Source organism: Mesoplodon mirus, assembly GCF_964341445.2.
Source record: "Mesoplodon mirus genome assembly, chromosome: 12".
Classification (NCBI taxonomy): Eukaryota; Metazoa; Chordata; class Mammalia; order Artiodactyla; family Ziphiidae; genus Mesoplodon; species Mesoplodon mirus.
The window spans coordinates 5,652,839-5,669,987 of NC_138988.1; the positions used below are offsets into that span (position 1 = coordinate 5,652,839).

A 17,149-nucleotide genomic window follows, 5' to 3' on the forward strand; every position below is an offset into this window, starting at 1 on the left:
TTCTTACCATTAATAATCTCTGGATGGTGGGATTGGGGGTGATTTTAATCTTATTTGTGTCTTCCTAAACCTTCAAAATCTTCTGCAGTTTTGGAGCTGCATAGACACATGGTTACACACGTTACTAATGCAGTAAATGCCACTGAATTGTAAAGCGTACAATTTTAGGTTATATGAATTTCACCTCATCAAAAAGATGGTCTGCGATACTACACGCATGATTTCCTAGTCACTTATTAAAATGTGGTTTGAGGGGAGAACAAAAAAGAACTTTTATGGTTCAAAAGCAGTTCAATCAGCTGTTAACTTGCCCCCACTCATGTCCAGGTCACCGTCCCAGGCTGCCAGCCTGCAGTGCGCTCCTCCGACCACCAGGGGTCTCTGCGAAGGCCTCGCGTCCCCGCTCGCGCGCGAACGCCTGCTCTTACTCTTGCGCCTTCGGAGCACGTGTGCGTGCAGGAGGCGTGGCCCGGGGTGGGCACTAGACCGGCCCGACCGATGCTTATCCGGTTGCTTGCCGGTTGCCTACCCGCCTCGTGTGTGACTGGTGTGCAGCCCCGAGTCCTTGCCAGCTCCTCCACTCCCCGCCCCCGGCTCCAGCTTTCTCTCGTCTGGGCCGTTCCCCGGCTTCCATCTCCCACCCTGACCGGGTACTCGTTCCCCGCCTGCTGCCTCCAAGGGTCCCTGTCTGAGCCCCGGCCCCATGGCTCTGCAGGCTTTGCAGAGCTCGGGGGTGGCCCTTCGCAAGATCCTGTCTCACTTCCCCGAGGAGCTGAGCCTGGCTTTCGCTTACGGCTCGGGGGTGTACCGCCAGGCGGGGCCCAACTCAGACCAAAAGGTGAGCCCGGGCCGGCCCCACGCCGGGAATGTTCTCACGAGTTGCCTTTGCCTTCGGTCCCTCCAGAGTCCTAGAGCTGCCTGTCTGCTCTGCGCACTCCACGTATCAACTGGCAAAGTACAAACCGTACAAAAGTGCTCCTAGTAGAACGATAGCGTGAGCTGAGTTTTGAAGGATACGTAGGAGTCAGCTTAGGTCTAGAGCGGGAGGTGCAATCATGCGGAGGGAAGAGCTGATGCAGCGACAAGATGGAAGAAAGGAAGAGAAATATTTGCCAGGAGCTAGTTCAGTGTTCCCAGCCTCGGCTGAACATTGGAGTTTTCTGGGAAGCTTAAAAAAATACAGATATCTGGGTTCCAACTGCGGAGATTGAGATTTAATTGGTCTGAGATGAGCCTGGGCTTCAGGAACTTTAAGAACTTCCCAGGTGATTCTACTACGCAGCCAAGCTTGAGAATCACGTCTCTGGTTGTAGGAGAAAATACAAAATGATTCTCCTGACTTGGGGAAGCTGACGGACTGATTGTAGGGTCAGGGCACGGGCAGTGACGTTTACTGACCGCGGAAGTTAGTGATAAGCAGTATATATGCCCCTGCTCAGGACATTTAGCAGGAGTCTGTTTAGGGCTAGGCATTGTTCTCTTCAGAGTTGGCTGAGCACAACAGTAGTGAGGGTACAGTTTTCCTTGTGATTGCAGTTTTTTTTTTTTTCTTCTGCAAATGGAAAAAAAACTTTGCTTCCAAGGTGGCGACAAGATTCAAGACATAGCAGACAAGTGGCAGGCAGATATTTTCCATTTAAATGAGGCTTTTAATTGACTTTGATACAGCTTTTGAGCTCTTGCTGAATTAATGTAAAAGGACCGCGAGTCTAGATAGAGATGTTTTCTGTCTGTGCAACTCGTGTTCTGGACTGGGTTTCTTTAATAAATGAAGGAAATGGTAGTGTGTAGTTTGCACTAGGGCCTCGTGGATTTGGACACCTGGCTGTAATCTGTCTTTCAGTTAACCTTCGTCTCTTCGCTTCCTGGTGAGGCCGTCTGTACCGTTGCTTGGATTTCCTGTTTCCCACCTATACTAGTATTTAAGTAATAGTTTTCTTTAAATTGAGAGCATATGAGAAATTACAGATTTGGAGCATATAGGTTGGGCAACCTAACTGTAGTTTGCAATAGGCTAGTTATTTTCTTGTAACATACATTAACATAAATTTTTAAAAAACATGTCCACCCCAAATCTTAAGTATCACCCACCACTGGTTTGTGGATCACACTGTGGGAAACTCAGAACAGGCCTTGGCCTCCTGATTGTATAGACGCCTCTTCATTTTCCTGTGTAGATTTTCCTTTGAGCAGACCTGGAATTCCCTCCAAGAAAAGGTCCTTCATTTTCCCTCACCCTCATTCCCTACAAGTTAACAAGTAAACTCCAGCACCTAAGTCTCTCCCAGATGAGCCCCTGCCCTCAGTGCCTTAGTGGCAGTTAGCCTCGTGTGGTGTTCCATCCTTTAGTCTCTCCTCCTCCCTTTCTACTGCAGGAACATTTCTTAGCATGCAACCAGCCTCCCTCTCTGGTCCCATCTCCCGCCACTCCCCTGCCTGCGTCCCATTCCAGTCCTACCGGCTCTCATCTCCACAAGAATGTTTTCCCCTAACAGCACTCCCTCCCTTCCTCAGGCCTCCTAGTACTTCACCAAGCCCGCTTAACTTGCACATTCTTTTAAGACTCAGACTTATCAGAGTCTGGAAGAATGTAAACCTGTAGGAAAATTCCTCCTTCTTCTCTGACCCCACTCTGAGTGAAATTAGTGCATTTTGTGTTCTCCTACCAAGTTTTTGCTAGCAACCTGTCTATTCTCCCCAGTAGACTTTGAGGTCTTTACCTCTATCCCAGGACCTATGGGTGAGAGTTAAATTAACTTATTTCCCTTTACATAACGCTTTATAGAGCTTGTCCATATGGTGTTATTTGATCTGGAAGAAAAGTAGAGCACGTTTAACTAGATTTAGATGAAAGACTGTGGCAAAGTGGTCCAGCACAGAATTTGGAGCCAGATTATGTCTGTCACTCAGTAGCCATGTGTCCTTGGGCAAGGAACTTACTCTGTGCCTTGGTTTTCCTTTCCTATAAAAATGGGATAATGACAGTACCTCCCTGGTAGGATTGTTTTGAGGCTAAAAAGAGTTACTATATGTATAATATATCAAGAGTTTAAAAGAGGTCCGGAACATCAATAAGTGTTACTGTTATTATGTGAGTTGACAAAAACGAAGCTCAGATTGGTTCCAGGGGCTTGCTTAAGTTTCTGATGACAGTCCTGGGTCTGCTGTTAATCACAGCAGCATAGAGTCTTAGAGCTTTCCACTCTGCCTAGGTGCCTTTCTAGGAATTAAAACTAAAATTATTCTCTTTTCTTCACCTCCCAGGATGCCATGCTGGACTTCGTGTTCACAGTCGATGACCCTGTTGCATGGCATTCAAAGAACCTGAAGAAAAACTGGAACCATTACTCTTTCCTAAAAGTTCTGGGGCCCAGGTTTATCACCACTGTCCAGAATAACTACGGCGCCGGGGTTTACTACAACCCATTGATCATGTGTGATGGGAGGGTAAGTGACTGCGGGCCTTTGTCTTAACTTGGGTGGTTATTAACCTTTGTTAATAGAATACCAGCTAAATAAATGTGTTCTTACAGTTAGGAAATGTTCACACTTTTGCTGGATGAAGGTGGTGAATGTGACTGTTTTTATTTTTTGCCTTTGGCCAAATTGTTTTGGTTCTCAAATTTTAGTGTGCATCAAACTCACCTGGAGTGCCTGTAGGACACACAGATTGCTGGTTCCCACCCCCAGAGTTCCTGATTCAGTAGGTCTGGGGTAGGGTTTGAGGATTTGCATTTTTAAAAAACTGAGCAGTAATTGTCATATAACATTGTAGTAGTTTTAGGTGTGCAACATAATGATTTGATATTTACATATATAGAGAGAGAGTGAGATGATCACAGTAAGTCTAGGTAACATCCATCACCACATGTATTTACAATTGTTTTTTTTTTCTGGTGATGAGAACTTTTAAGGTTTACTCTCTTAGCAACAAAGATTTGCATTTCTAACAAGCTTTCAAACGTTGCTGATGCTACTGGTCTGAAACAAACTTTGAGAACCACTGGTTTGGGCAGTGGGAGGAATAGGCAGGCCCACTGTGGATCAGGGAGGAAATCAATCTTATCTACATACAGAGGGGCAGACACTCCCAGAAAGAAGTTGCAAGTGGAGAGGGTATCATAGGAGAGGGTCTTATAGGAGAGGGTCTCATAGGTAGATGGGAGCACGTGGTGCCTCTTGTTGCGATCGGGTGGGTGGAATTTGATGAGGAGTATTGGGGAGCCGGGGAGAACCCGGATCCCAGCAGAGGGTTGTGTGACAGCAGGAACCCTGCCCAGCCGTCTTTCATACGGAGGCCCCGGGCTCTACAAGGGCTTCCAGGCAGGACCCCAGTCTGAGAGGACCAAGGGGGAACTGAGTCAGATGCCTCCTAGAGGCCAGCTGCGCTGAGGGTGACCCTGCTGTGCCAGCTTTGTTCCATGCTGCTGAGGGCTTAGAGCAGTCATCCTCTGATGTGCAGACGAGTCACCTGAGGCTCTTTTTGAAATGCAGATTCTGATTCAGTTGGTCTGGAATGGAGCCTGATAGTCTGCATCTGCTGATGCTCGTGCTACTGGTCAGTGGACCCCGCTTTGAAGGGCAGGAGCTTGGAGTACTGACTTGAGAAGGATTTTGAAGACCTATCTGAACGTGGCAGGAATGAGTGCTGTGACTGATTGGTGACGTCTTTGGGCCATACATTTACTTTTCTGGTTAAGGTCCCATCCGACACCACCTGTGGTTTGCAGATGAGGAAACCAAGGCCCTGAGAGAGGAAATGACCTCCCTAAGGTCTTGCAGCTAGTTAGTGACAGGCCCCTGTGATGTTCCCATGACCTCTCAGCTGTTACACGCCTGCAGCAAGAAGGGCTGTCTGCAATCCTGTGGCCAGAGCGGAGGGAAGAAGGTTGTTCAGCCCAGCCTTGCACGTCTGCTCTAGTCCTGCCAGACGCGTAGCTGTGTTCTTTCTCCATATCAGTATTATGCTGAGCCGATCTCTAATTAGTAGTTTCAAATCATATTCCAAGCTCCAGTAACCCAATGTTTGGGCATAATTATGTGCCAAAGGGACTGTACTTTTTAATTGAAATTCTTTAGCTACTTTTTAGATCTTTGCAGCCTGAGAAGGCTGTTTGGGTACTGAAGTTCAGTGAAGTGAGTCTGAAGATATTTGTTGAAGCAAATGGGATTTCGTAACCTGGAACAACTGCATTCAGGGTTTGTGTGAATTACTATTGGAATGAGCTTGACCATAATTCCATGTGTTCAGCACTGATAAAGAGGTTTTATTTTTGAATGTTGCTTTGTGATTACAAAAGCGTTTGAAAGAGCCTATAGTGAAAGAGAAATTCACCATGTAAAGGATGTCAGTGAAGACGTTAAAGAAAATTTCTTGTGCTTTGTAATGAAACAAACATTGGAAGCCCAGACTGAAATTCAGGGACCTCGTTTAACTCTGCTGTACGTGGTGCCGTCTTGGGCACATCATTTATTCTCTCTGAGCTTCAGGTTTCTTATTTCTCAAATGAGAAACGTGAACTATGTTATCACTTCTTGAAGTGTCTGTGGTGAAGGACCAGTTTTTTTATTTCCAGTCCACTGAGGACCAGTACCAGACAGCCTCTAAGAGCTACTCTGCCTCTAACGTCACAGGAGCCTGAGTTAAAACAGTGGTCACTTCACCTCGAATACCTGAGGAAACACACAGTCTTGGAAACTAATCCTTTGCAAAAGATTTTGTGGAGATGTGTATTTTTACAAGGTAGGCAGTTTAAGTGGCTTTGGAAATCAAGCTTCTGCTCTGGTCAGAAATTTAATTTATTTCTTTATGTTTTGTACTTGCGTAAGCATCAGTGTGGTATTTTGCTAGTTTTCATGCCCATTTCTTTTCTTTTCCAGCTTATCAAATATGGCATTATTAGCACTAGTGTTTTGATCGAAGATCTCCTCGACTGGAATAACTTATACATCGCCGGACGACTCCAAAAACCGGTGAGTGTTTCATTAGGGACGTCTCTCCTCTCTGAACCTCACCTTACTTTGATCTTTGTGATTGCAGTGACGTAGAAATGAGCTTCACGCTCCTTTCCCTCCCTGCAGAATTTGTTGCCAAACAGTATCCAAGGATTACCCACACTGCTCCCTCCCTCCCTCCCTCTCAGGATTCTCCAGTTGTCTGAATGGATCAGGTTCAGAGTCAGTCCGTTGGGCTGGGGAGGATGGCAGAAGAGGTGTCCAGTGCCTTGGTGGAGCCTCTGTCCGCCTCCCCAGACCGCCACCTCTTCTGGAATGCAAGTGCCATGGGGCACTGTTTGTCCAGGGATTTGTCCCAACAGTGCCTGGGACGATGCCTGGCATGTAGTACGCATTCAGCAAATATTTGTTGAATAAGTGAATGAGACAGGTCATCATTCTGGGGCAAGTGGACTCTGATCCCCTTTATTCTCCTCCTCAGGCCCTACCCTCATTTGGGACATTGCTGGAGGAGGCTGTAGGGGCAGGCTTCTCCGGCTTTACTAGAAATGGAAACAAACAGAAAACAGAAAAAAGTCGAGAGGACTTGAACTTTTGACTCGCATTCACAAATTATCAGGTTTCTTCTTTTTTGCAGTTGTATAGTCTGTTTTCTGAGAAGGGGTATTTTCGTAGTTTAAGAACTACTTGAGGACTTCCCTGGTGGTCCAGTGGTAAAGAATTTGCCTTCCAATGAAGGGGACTCAGGTTCGATCCCTGATCGGGGAACTAAGATCCCACATGCTGCAGGGCAACTAAGCCCGCGCGCCACAACTATTGAGCTCACGCGCCTCAACAAGAGAGCCTGCGTGCTGCAAACTACAGAGTCCACACGCTCTGGAGCCCGCGCTCCACAACTAGAGAGAAAACCCACATGCCACAACTAGAGAGAAGCCTGCACGCTGCAATGAAAGATCCTGCATGCCGCAATGAGGATCCCACGTGCCACAACTAAGACCCAGTGCAGCCAAAAAAATTTTTTTAATAAAATTAAAAAAAAAAAAAAAAGAACTATTTGTAGTTGTCACAGTTGCTAATCTCCCAGCAAGGAAGAATTTTCTCTGTGCTGTCAGAGGGTCTTAGGTCCCAAAGAGGGTTCAGGAATTATTCCCAAATGCCTCTCATGGGTGACTATGCTGCTCCTTTTTTGTCAGCTATGGCAAGAAATTAAAGAAATTTATACAGTCCTAGCTTACTTGGTTGTGTCATAAAATCTCTATTGATATATTTGGGAGGTTCAGATTCTCTTGCCTTGTATCTGGGCTTAAAATTTAATAGTGTAGGTCATTAAGACATACAGAAGCATTTGATCAAGGTGATAGTTACATGGGTACATCCATGTGTAAATATTTGTCAAGCCATGCTGATTAGATTTGTTTGCTTTACTGTACAGTATATAATTTTTACTTCAGTAAAAACACGTTTTAAGTCTGGAAACAATAGGTTACTGATTGAATTTCATATTTATGTAGATGAATTTCTCATTTCTAGGCTGGATAACTAGTAAGCCTCATAATTAAGCAAATAAATATAACTGGAAATTTGTAAATATTCCTTTTCTTTCCAAGTTTCTTTTTAAATATACAAAATATGTAGTTTGATGGGAAGATTAATAAACGTGGAATTAGAAGCCTTGGGCCTTATTCATTCCTGCTACTTATTAGCTGTTTATGTGTTCTTAGGCAAGTTGTTTTACCTTTCTGAACCTCAGGTAGTTTCCCTGTAGAATGGGAGTAGCAATCCTTGCCCTGCCTACTTCACAAAGGTGTTGAAAATTGGAAGCAGAATGGTAATGGTGGAAAGGACACAGGTGTTTTAGAATCAGACAGATCTGGGGTTTGGGTCCCAGCTCTGACACTCCCCAGCTGTGTGACCCTGCACCAGTGACTTAATCTCCCTGGGCCTTGTGACACCCTTACCTGGGGACAAGGCCAGTGACACCGACCTCAAAAGGTGTTTGAGAAATGCCTAGATCTGAAATGTCTGGCATCTAGTAGACACTCAGGAAACAATCGTTCTCTTCTCTCTGTCCTCGCCTGTCTCAGAGTTATTTTGAGATAAAATGAGATATTGAATGTGAAAATGTTATATTATTCTCTGTACTATGTTTTGTGCTTGGAATAGTTCAAGTTATTTTTAGAAATAGGCTGTAGAAAACTATAATGCCATGAAATCTCAGAATGTAAGCACTAGAAATGACCTCACATTTCATCTAAATGTCATGTATCCTAAAAAAATAAAAACATCAATTCAAGGCAAGTAGTGACAGCTACACTGAGATTAAACAAAACTGCATTTCTCAGCTAACTTGGAAAAGAAAATGTTCTTTATAACAGTGACTGCCCCTCCGACTTATTAAGAAGCTTCTAGCACAAGAAAATTAAACAATCTTAAAAACCATTTGAGGTGTTGAACATGACACGATTTTTAAAAATCAAAAATCATAAATGGGTGAATTAACTCTTCCACCCACACCTGCCTCCAGTTTCCCTTTCCCACAGAAATCACTGTTAACTGGAGAATTCTTAGGATAACTATCTTTAAACTAACTATTTTTACCTCTAGGTGGCAGCACATATTAATCAAACTCGAAACAAATCCGATGAAAAGAAAGGGTTGGTAGCATTTTGGACAAAAATAATGGGTGACTATCTTAAGAAAGAATTGTGAGAGTGAGTGTGAATTTTTTGTTTTTATGTGTTTTAAAACGAGTTACATAAACTTATATTGTCTAAAGCTCTAAAATTATCTTCCATATTGCAAATAGAGTCGAATTTCTCAGTCACTAGCAATTTAAGTCTTTAAAAGGAATATGCAGGGGATATATGGGAACTCTCTGTACTTCCCATTTGGTTTTGCTGTGGACCTTAACCTGCTCTAAAACATAAAGTTTACTATCAAAAAATATATAAAGGAGTAGTTTGCTTAAAAAATGGACATTTCTGGAAAAAGCTGAGTGCAAGTTAAATTTCTATCAGACTTTAACCATTTACCTTACCTCATAATTGAGGAGATAACCCATTTTTACTTCTAGTGCAGCTTTAAGTTTGAGTTATTTACCAATCAGTCTTCCAAGTCAAGAAACATGAAAAGTATTTAATAGAACCTTGTTGTGGCCAATCTTTTTTTTTTTTTTTTTTTTTTGCGGTACGTGGGCCTCTCACTGTTGTGGCCTCTCCCATTGCGGAGCACAGGCTCCGGACACGCAGGCTCAGCGGCCATGGCTCACAGGCCCAGCCGCTCCACAGCATGTGGGATGTTCCCGGACCAGGGCACGAACCCGTGTCCCCTGCATCGGCAGGCGGACTCTCAACCACTGCGCCACCAGAGAAGCCCCAGTGGCCAATCTTTTTTTAAGTCAGAAGTCGTCTAAAGTAGTATTTGCACTTCTCTAATTTATTTAATGTAAGTTGGATTTTTGTATTTCATGTTGTTCTGTATTTCATGTAAAGATAATATGGCTTGAATTTTTAAAGCATTCACATTGGCAAACAAGGGTATTTTGCCACCTTGTTAAGAGGATTTTAATTTATTTTATTTAATTTATTTTAATGTATTCATTCCATTTTACTTGCTAGTCATATAGCTTTTTATAACAGGTTTACTGAGATATAATCACATACCATATAATTCAGCCCTTTAAAGTGTACAATTCAGTGGTTGTTAGCATATTCACAGTTTGCAAGCATCACCATATTGTAACTCTGTTGATTTACTTTTTTGTAGATAGTAAAATCCCAGTGGTATAAAAGGTCCCTGAATGGGAGTTGGAAAGCCCGGCTTACTAGTCTTGGCTCTGCCCGGCTGAGAGCAAATCTTTGGACTTCTAGCCTTGGAAATGAAAAGATTAAGCCATTCATGTACTTATTCAAAAGACGACTACGTTTTTTTCTCTGTGCATGCCAAAAGAATTTTTTAAAAAACCACCACATTGCTAGCCTCAAGAGCCCATAGTCCAACAGGTAGATGAAAAGGTTTTTTTTAATCCAGCTCAAATGTTCACTGTTTCTTTTTGGTCCTCAAGCAAAAATTAGCCTTTCTGTTCATTTGGAATGGAAAACTACTGCGGGAAGTGTCATTTGGTTAATGGTCGAGTCTTTGAACACGAGGTAGGACTGTGTTCTTTGTGCCTATAACTTCACTCTTTGCAATTCAAGCTCTGTCTCCATGGGACTATTATAGAGGAGACCACATGTGACTTTCTCTTTTTTTCTATCTTGAAAGGTACTCACAAATCTCTCAAGTTGGGCTTTTGAAAGTCCCTTCAAGCGTTGCCCCTTCCTCTCTCCAGTAAAGATTTTCCCCTTGGCAGTAGCGCTAATGGTATATCTGTGGTTCAGTTCAGGGCATTCCCAGTAAGATACAAACAGCTATTCACAAATCTGAGGACTTTCTTTTTTTCCCAGGCCTCTCTGGCAGGGTCCCAAGAGTTCACTGGCTTTTCACTCTGAACAACAAATAACAGTGCTTCTGAGACAAGTTGCTAGTTCACCTTACACTGAGAACCAGATCAGCACAGGAGCAGAGTCTTCTGAACTGACATTTTTCCTTTGAGTAAGGGTGCTTTTATTTTCACTCTCTTAACCTTAAGTAGCAAACAGACTGCCTTTTTTTTTTTTTTAAACAACCTTACGTAGACACTTTCTTGGAGAACAAGGGTATTTCACAGAAAAGAAAATTTCCCCAAACTTACTCTTTCCTTTGCATCTTTGTTAGTATCTCAAAATAACTTCTATTTTCATCGAGTTTCTGTAAACAGTTCCCCCCCCCCCCGCCACACACACACACACACAAAAGAGGGTGAGGAATTATTGAGCAGGACCTGGTGAATGAGGATGAAGAATAGGAATTTGGAAGTAAACAGGCTTCACAGGCTCACTTCACGAATCCTGGGTCCTGGTACGGTGTGCCACTGTTCCTCGTGGGGAAATCTTTTAACCCTCTGGGCCTCAGTTTCCCCGTTAGTGAGATGAGGAGGTTGCCCTCCTAGATCCTTGATTCTGTATGGAGTGTAAGGCAGGAACGTTATTCAAGGAATAGACATAGGAATTATAATAGGACCTTAAATTTTGTTTTAATCATCTTTCAAGATTAAAAGTTAACAAGAACAGAATGCATGAGGATAACTCAAAATATTTAGAGCTGGATTTGCCAAGTACAAGGGTGTTACCCTGATTTTTGCCATCAACTCATTATGCAACCTTGGGCAGATCCTGCTCCTGGACGGCTCCTTGCTTTGACTATCTGCAGATGTTCGCAGTAATACTGAACTCACCCAAGTGCTGCAAGGCTTAATCCAGGGCCATTAAGTCCTTGTAATTATGAGGGAGGAGGTGGTAGTATGGAATTAAGTGGCTTACCTATCACATGAGAGGTTTGTACGTTATAAATATTCCCTTAAAAAAAAGTAGGGACAAAAGGTAAAAGACAGATTTTAGGTTCTTAAGCCAGATTTATAAAATAGTTATGTTTCTAATATTGCTTTTCACAATTAATAAAAAAAATTAGAGAAGAAACTATACTTGGGGATATACATCATTCCTGTCTTTCCTTGCTATCTAATAAAATTTTAGTTTGGAGTTTCTCATACTGTATGTGTCTTTTATGTGCCATCTGAATTTTGTCAGAAATTATCTATATTTGATAAATAAAAGGCAATTTAAGCCCTACTTTCTAGAACACGAGAAAAATGTGGCGACAACACTAAATGATTTAGAGATGGTGCTTACATTTCAGATACATGGGTGTCCTTATTAGGGATTTCTAGACACTTCGCTTGTTGAGAAAATCAGTCAGAAGCAACATGATAGTTTAAGATTATGTCAGGAGTGCAAATTGGCACAATCGCTACAAAGAGCAATTTGGCAATTCTAGTTCAAAGTAAATATACACCTTAGAGCAGTGGTTCTCAAAATGTGGACCCTGGACCAGCAGCATCAACATTACCTGGGAACCTGTTAGAAATGTACATTTTCAGGCCTCATCCAGGCCTACTGAGTCAGAAACACTGGAGGATGGGCCTAATAATATGTGGGGTTTTTTTTTTTTTTTTTGGCTGCGTTGGGTCTTTGTTGCTGCGCACGGGTTTTCTCTAGTTGTGGTGCACGGGCCTCTCATTGCGGTGGCTTCTCGTTGTGGAGCACAGGCTCTAGGCGCGCAGGCTTCAATAGTTGTGGCATGCGGGCTCTGGAGTGCAGGTTCAGTATTTGTGGCACACAGGCTTAGTTGCTCCATGGCATGTGGGATCTTCCTGGACCAGGGATCAAACCCATGTCCCTTGCATTGGCAGGCAGATTCTTAACTACTGCGCCACCAGGAAAGTCCCATAATATGTGTTTTAACAAGCCCTGCAGGAGATTCTGATGCTTACTAAAGGTGAGAACCCCTGGCTCAGAGAAACGCTTGCGTTGTGCACCAAGAAACACACAAGGAATCTCACTTCAGCTGCGGCTTCAGATGAAACATCTCATTTAATCTTCCCAGCAACCTTATAAGCTTGGTTCGGTTATTAACCCAGTTTTACTGATAAGGAATGATGCCCATAGTCACAGAGCTAGTAAGAGATGGAGCTAGGACTTGAACACATTCTCTTAACTGCAGTGCAGTCTTTAAAACCAGTCAGAACACACTGGAGCAATTTCTATCTTGATGGATTGGGAGAAGTCAAAGATAGCAGATTCTACTGTAGCTAATTTTCTTTCCCTTTTCCTTAGTCACATTCAAAATCAGTTCAAAATAGAGCATGACCTGCTTAGGTTATGTATGGTTAAGAACAGAGGTGAGTTCTAAATAAAGAAGTAAAATGCCTTTGTCCACCATAAAATTAAGTGAAGAACAATGAGATTAAAAAATAAAAAAATACTAAATTTCCCAAAGGTCATTTATTCCATTTAGTACTGACTTCTTTTTCAAAACTCATGTTGAGTTTCCTCATTTAAGAACAATATTTGTTTTTCTTTCCTATGTTACGAGTTCTCTGATTTGGGCTCAAAACAGGAGACTCCAGAATTGCTTATTAGAATAATAAATATTTCATGTCAACTGGCCTAATACTCAAAGATCTTCAGGGCTAAGTGTTTAGGACAGTTCCAGTGTATGTATAAACACATAGATTGGGCAATACTCCACTTCTGGAATTTTTCTTCTGAATGTTCTGCTTTTTCCAGGTGAAAATCGTAGCAATGAATGAGAATGTCGCTCTCAGGTCAGCCCTGGATAAAAATCTGAAGAGTGCTGTGACCGCTGCTTTCCTCATGCTCCCCGAAAGCTTTTCTGAGGAAGACCTGTTTATAGAGATTGCCAGACTCTCATATTCAGGTCAGTAGGTTTCATGCCTGTACTTTCTACAGGAAGGAGATTCGCTGTTGGACGACTGTGCAGGCCAGACACCCCGCCCCTTGCCCTGCACTGGAGCTGCAGCAGCCAAGGCTCGAATCCCACCACCTCTTTGAAGGTCGCTGCAGGAGTTCTTTGATTTCCCTCCTTGCCCCCAGGGTCTCTTCCTTGCCACATCTCTACATAGGGTAATCTTTTTGTTGTTGTTATTGTTCAATTTTATTTTGAAACAATTTCAAAGGTACAGAGAAGTTTTAGTAATGATCCAGAAAACTGCCATGTGCCCTGTCCCCAGAAATGTTTCGCCACACTTGTTTTATCATTCTGTATCCGTGATTTTCAAAAGCTAGTGAGCAGCTGAATCCTCTGGAGGGCTTGTTAGAACAGACAAGACGGCTGATTTGGGGGGTCTGGGATGAGGCCCAAGAATCTGTGTGTCTAGCAAGGTCCTGCTGATGCTGGTGCTCCTCCAGGTATCCCACGTTGAGAACCACTGCTCCCTCTGTATGTGTAAATACTCCATATTATATATATATTTCTGAACTATTAGAGAGTAGGTCACAGATATCACGTCCCCTTTAGGCCAGATACTTCAGTACTTGTTTCCTAAGAACAAGGACATTCTCTTACATAACCACAGTACAGTCACCAAATTCAGGAAATGTAACATCAATACAGCACTTCCGTCAAATTGATGTTCCTTATTCCAGAGGTTGTCGGTTGTCCCAATGATGTTCTTTATACTATTTTTTTCCTTCAAGTACATGATTCAGTCAAGGATCATATATTGTACTTAGATGCCATGTCTCTTTTATCTTTTAATTTGTAATGTTTCCTCAGCCTTTCTTTGTCTTGCATGACATTCACATATTTGAAGTCTACAGACCAGTGATGTTGGTGCCCTGACAAGCAGCGTTTTCTCCTTTCTAAGCAAACTCTGGGGAGACATTTGAAGGTGAGGCATATACGCTGCTTCTTACCAAACTTGCCCTCCTACTGTGAGCTTCCACTGACGGTCCTTGCTTGAGCCAGTCTTTACTCTGATGGGCACAAAGTGGAGACTTGCCCACTCCGTCTTTCCTCACATTAAGGAAAGCTTGCCCTCCTTCCCCATTCATCTCTTTATTTATCTAAATTTTAACTTCCTTTCCCCTTAAACCAGTTGTGCTCCTCAGAGATGTCAGGGCACAGGGGAGGCTGAGAGGGCGGATCCCGACCCCTCACCACACCCCACTGATCTTTTTAACGTGTTAAGGGTCCGTGTAAAACTCTGTTTACAAAAAAGTAGCCTGCTACTTAAAAAATTGTTTGAAAACCACTATCTTAAATAAATATCCTCTTTCCCAACTTTTAAGTGTGAGTCAAAGAACTCTATACTCAAAAAATTGCAAAGGCAGTTGACTCATTTTCTGAACCCCTGTACAGATAAGATTTCATGGAAACGCAATGCTGAAAGAAATCTGAAAGGTCTTGTTCTTCAGTCTTTTTCCCAAAATGTGAGTGCTGTGACCACAGCTGTCATTGCAACACGGCCAAGAAAGGAGGTGACATAACCTTGGTCTTGGTTGCTTCCAGCTTCTCATGGCAAAGGCAGGGGAGCAGGCGTGGCGTGGCTGCCTCCAGGATGAACACGTGGGGAGGGCCTCTGGGTACCTCCCTCCCCACGCTCCCCTGTGAGACAGGGGGGACCAGAAGCCTTTTGTCGACTTCGTGGGAGAAGATGCAGAGCCGTTCTCTGCTCTGCCCACATTGTCAAGATCAGCATAGTGTTAGGTGGATTCCAGTTCTCTGTAAAGTCAGAACAGTGACTAAAGACATTTATCGGATCTTACCACCGCTCCCACCTATTTGCAGACTTCAAGTCGGCACTCAGGCTGCTCTCAGTCTTGAGCTGAGTTTTGGTCTGCCTCCTGGAAGGACTGTCTTATGCTCCTGGCTTCTCCTGTTGTTCAGTAAACACTTGTTGATTCATAGCAGTACCATCCTCTGTTTCGCTTCTTCTATAATATTTATTAAGGGCTGCTGTATAGAGGCACTGTTCCAGACACAGATAAGGAGGTCAGTAAGTAGGCAGATAGATATGTAGGTAGGTGGGTGGATCATTTATTCCTTAATTCCATTACTGAATCCTCGTACTACAGCCCTGTTTGTTCAACAAATGTGTGTTGTGTGTCTTCCCTGTGGCACACACTGTGGTAGGCCTGGGTGCACACTAGCAAGCGTGATGCGAGTGAAACTCCTCGTGGAGTTTCTGGTCTTTTAGGGAGAGGCAGACAGTAAAGAAGCAATAAGGCAGTTTGAGATCGCGCTAAGTGCCGTGAAGAGAAGAAAATATATCAGGCTGAGGGTAAGGCTGTCTCACAGTGGGTAGTCCGGGAAGGCACTCTGAGTGGTGACACGGAGCGTAGGTGGAAATAGTGACAAGGAGCTGGCCCTGGGCTGTTGGGGGAAGAGCTGGCAGAGGAAGCGGGCTGCTCCCCACAGCCGGGTCTCGCACCTCGCTGTGTCTGACTCCAGCCTCTCAGCCTCCGGTCACTTGCAATTCTCATCTTGCCGCTTCCTGTTGTTTGTGATTGCTTAACCCAGATTTGGATCTGAGAATTTGGCCAAGTAGCCTACATTACTCATTTCAAAGAGGTTGGCTTCTTTTTCCCGCAAAACTTAGGACACAATACTTGCCAATCCTCTCCAGAGAGACTAATTCCAACACTGTGTAGTCCCTACCTTAGAATGAGACATTTTCCAAAAAGTCTTCTGTAAGCCAGTTGTTTAGACTGGGGATATATTTTCCCATTGGAACAACATTGTATATGATGGTTGTTCCTAAGCCAGGACACAGTATAATTAATGGTTACCTAGCCCTTAATATGATGGAACTATACTAGGAGAGTGCACATGGGAAAAGATCTAGGCCCTGCAGGCAGGTGTCCTTCATAGGTATGAGACTTGCCCCAGGCGATGTGTTGAAAGGCAAGCTTTTCTACCTGCCTTTCTTAGGCTTCTGAGAACCCAGTATCCTTGAATTGATCAGATTCTATCCCTTGGGCAAACTACCTAAACCTCCCAAGCCCTCAGAATATTCCAGACTTCAAATGACCCACCAAACTATTTTTATTTCCAACTTAGACATTTATTTTCCACCTGGTTCTAGTTGAGAGAGAATATGTTGTCCCTCACCTGTGAAATTCAACATTTCTCCCAGGCGGGGTCGGGAGAGACACAGAGAAAACAGTGTCTCTGTGTTATTGGACACGTTCCTGCCAGTAATTACTGGCAGAGGCAAGATCTGTCAGTATTGCTAGCAGTAATAATAACCCCTATATTTTATGCAGTATTTAAGGATCACTTTAACTGCCCTGGGGTCAGTATTTATGGCATTATTGTTATAAATGATGGTGAGAAAGGAATAGGTGGATGATGAGAGCCTGCAAAATTGGGGAGGAGAAAGCTTTCTAATCCTTCAGTTATTCTTAGAAGTCAGCATTTAAGTAAACAGAAAAAGAAAACCAAATGAACTTTAAAGGGCCACTTTGAACATTCTTATGGAAGTACAAACTATTAAAATGACTAATTTTAGGTAATGATCCTGGTTTAATATTTATCAAGTGAATCAGCATACCATAACATATGAAGAACTAAAGCTACAGTTTCTGCTGTAAAGAACTGCACATTAATAAACGTATACAGTCATGGTGAGTCAGTGGTAGATTTAAAAAACAGCCCATGTGGAAAAGGCAGGGGAGTGTGAAAAGCATGGCTTGTTTAGGGAAGAAGGAGCAGATTGACGAGACTCAGGTCCATGGCTATGGCAGGAGAAAGT

The 17,149-nt window shown here is 43.3% G+C and overlaps 1 protein-coding gene across 6 annotated transcripts in view; it reads left to right on the plus strand.

Annotated features, from left to right (window-relative positions):
* Window positions 1–485: 485 nt before the first annotated feature.
* TAMM41 (TAM41 mitochondrial translocator assembly and maintenance homolog) overlaps window positions 486–17,149 on the plus strand; it is a 110,625-nt gene continuing 93,961 nt past the window's right edge. For all 6 annotated transcript variants that reach the window (XR_014295596.1, XR_014295597.1, XM_082639408.1 and 3 more), the window contains exons 1-4: window positions 486–838; window positions 3,265–3,447; window positions 5,881–5,973; window positions 13,161–13,311. Coding sequence is in view for 4 of the 6 variants with exons in the window: in XM_082639408.1 (XP_082495534.1) it covers window positions 704–838; window positions 3,265–3,447; window positions 5,881–5,973; window positions 13,161–13,311 (562 nt within the window). In the remaining 2 variants the exon portion in view is untranslated. The remainder of the gene's footprint in view (window positions 839–3,264; window positions 3,448–5,880; window positions 5,974–13,160; window positions 13,312–17,149) is intronic.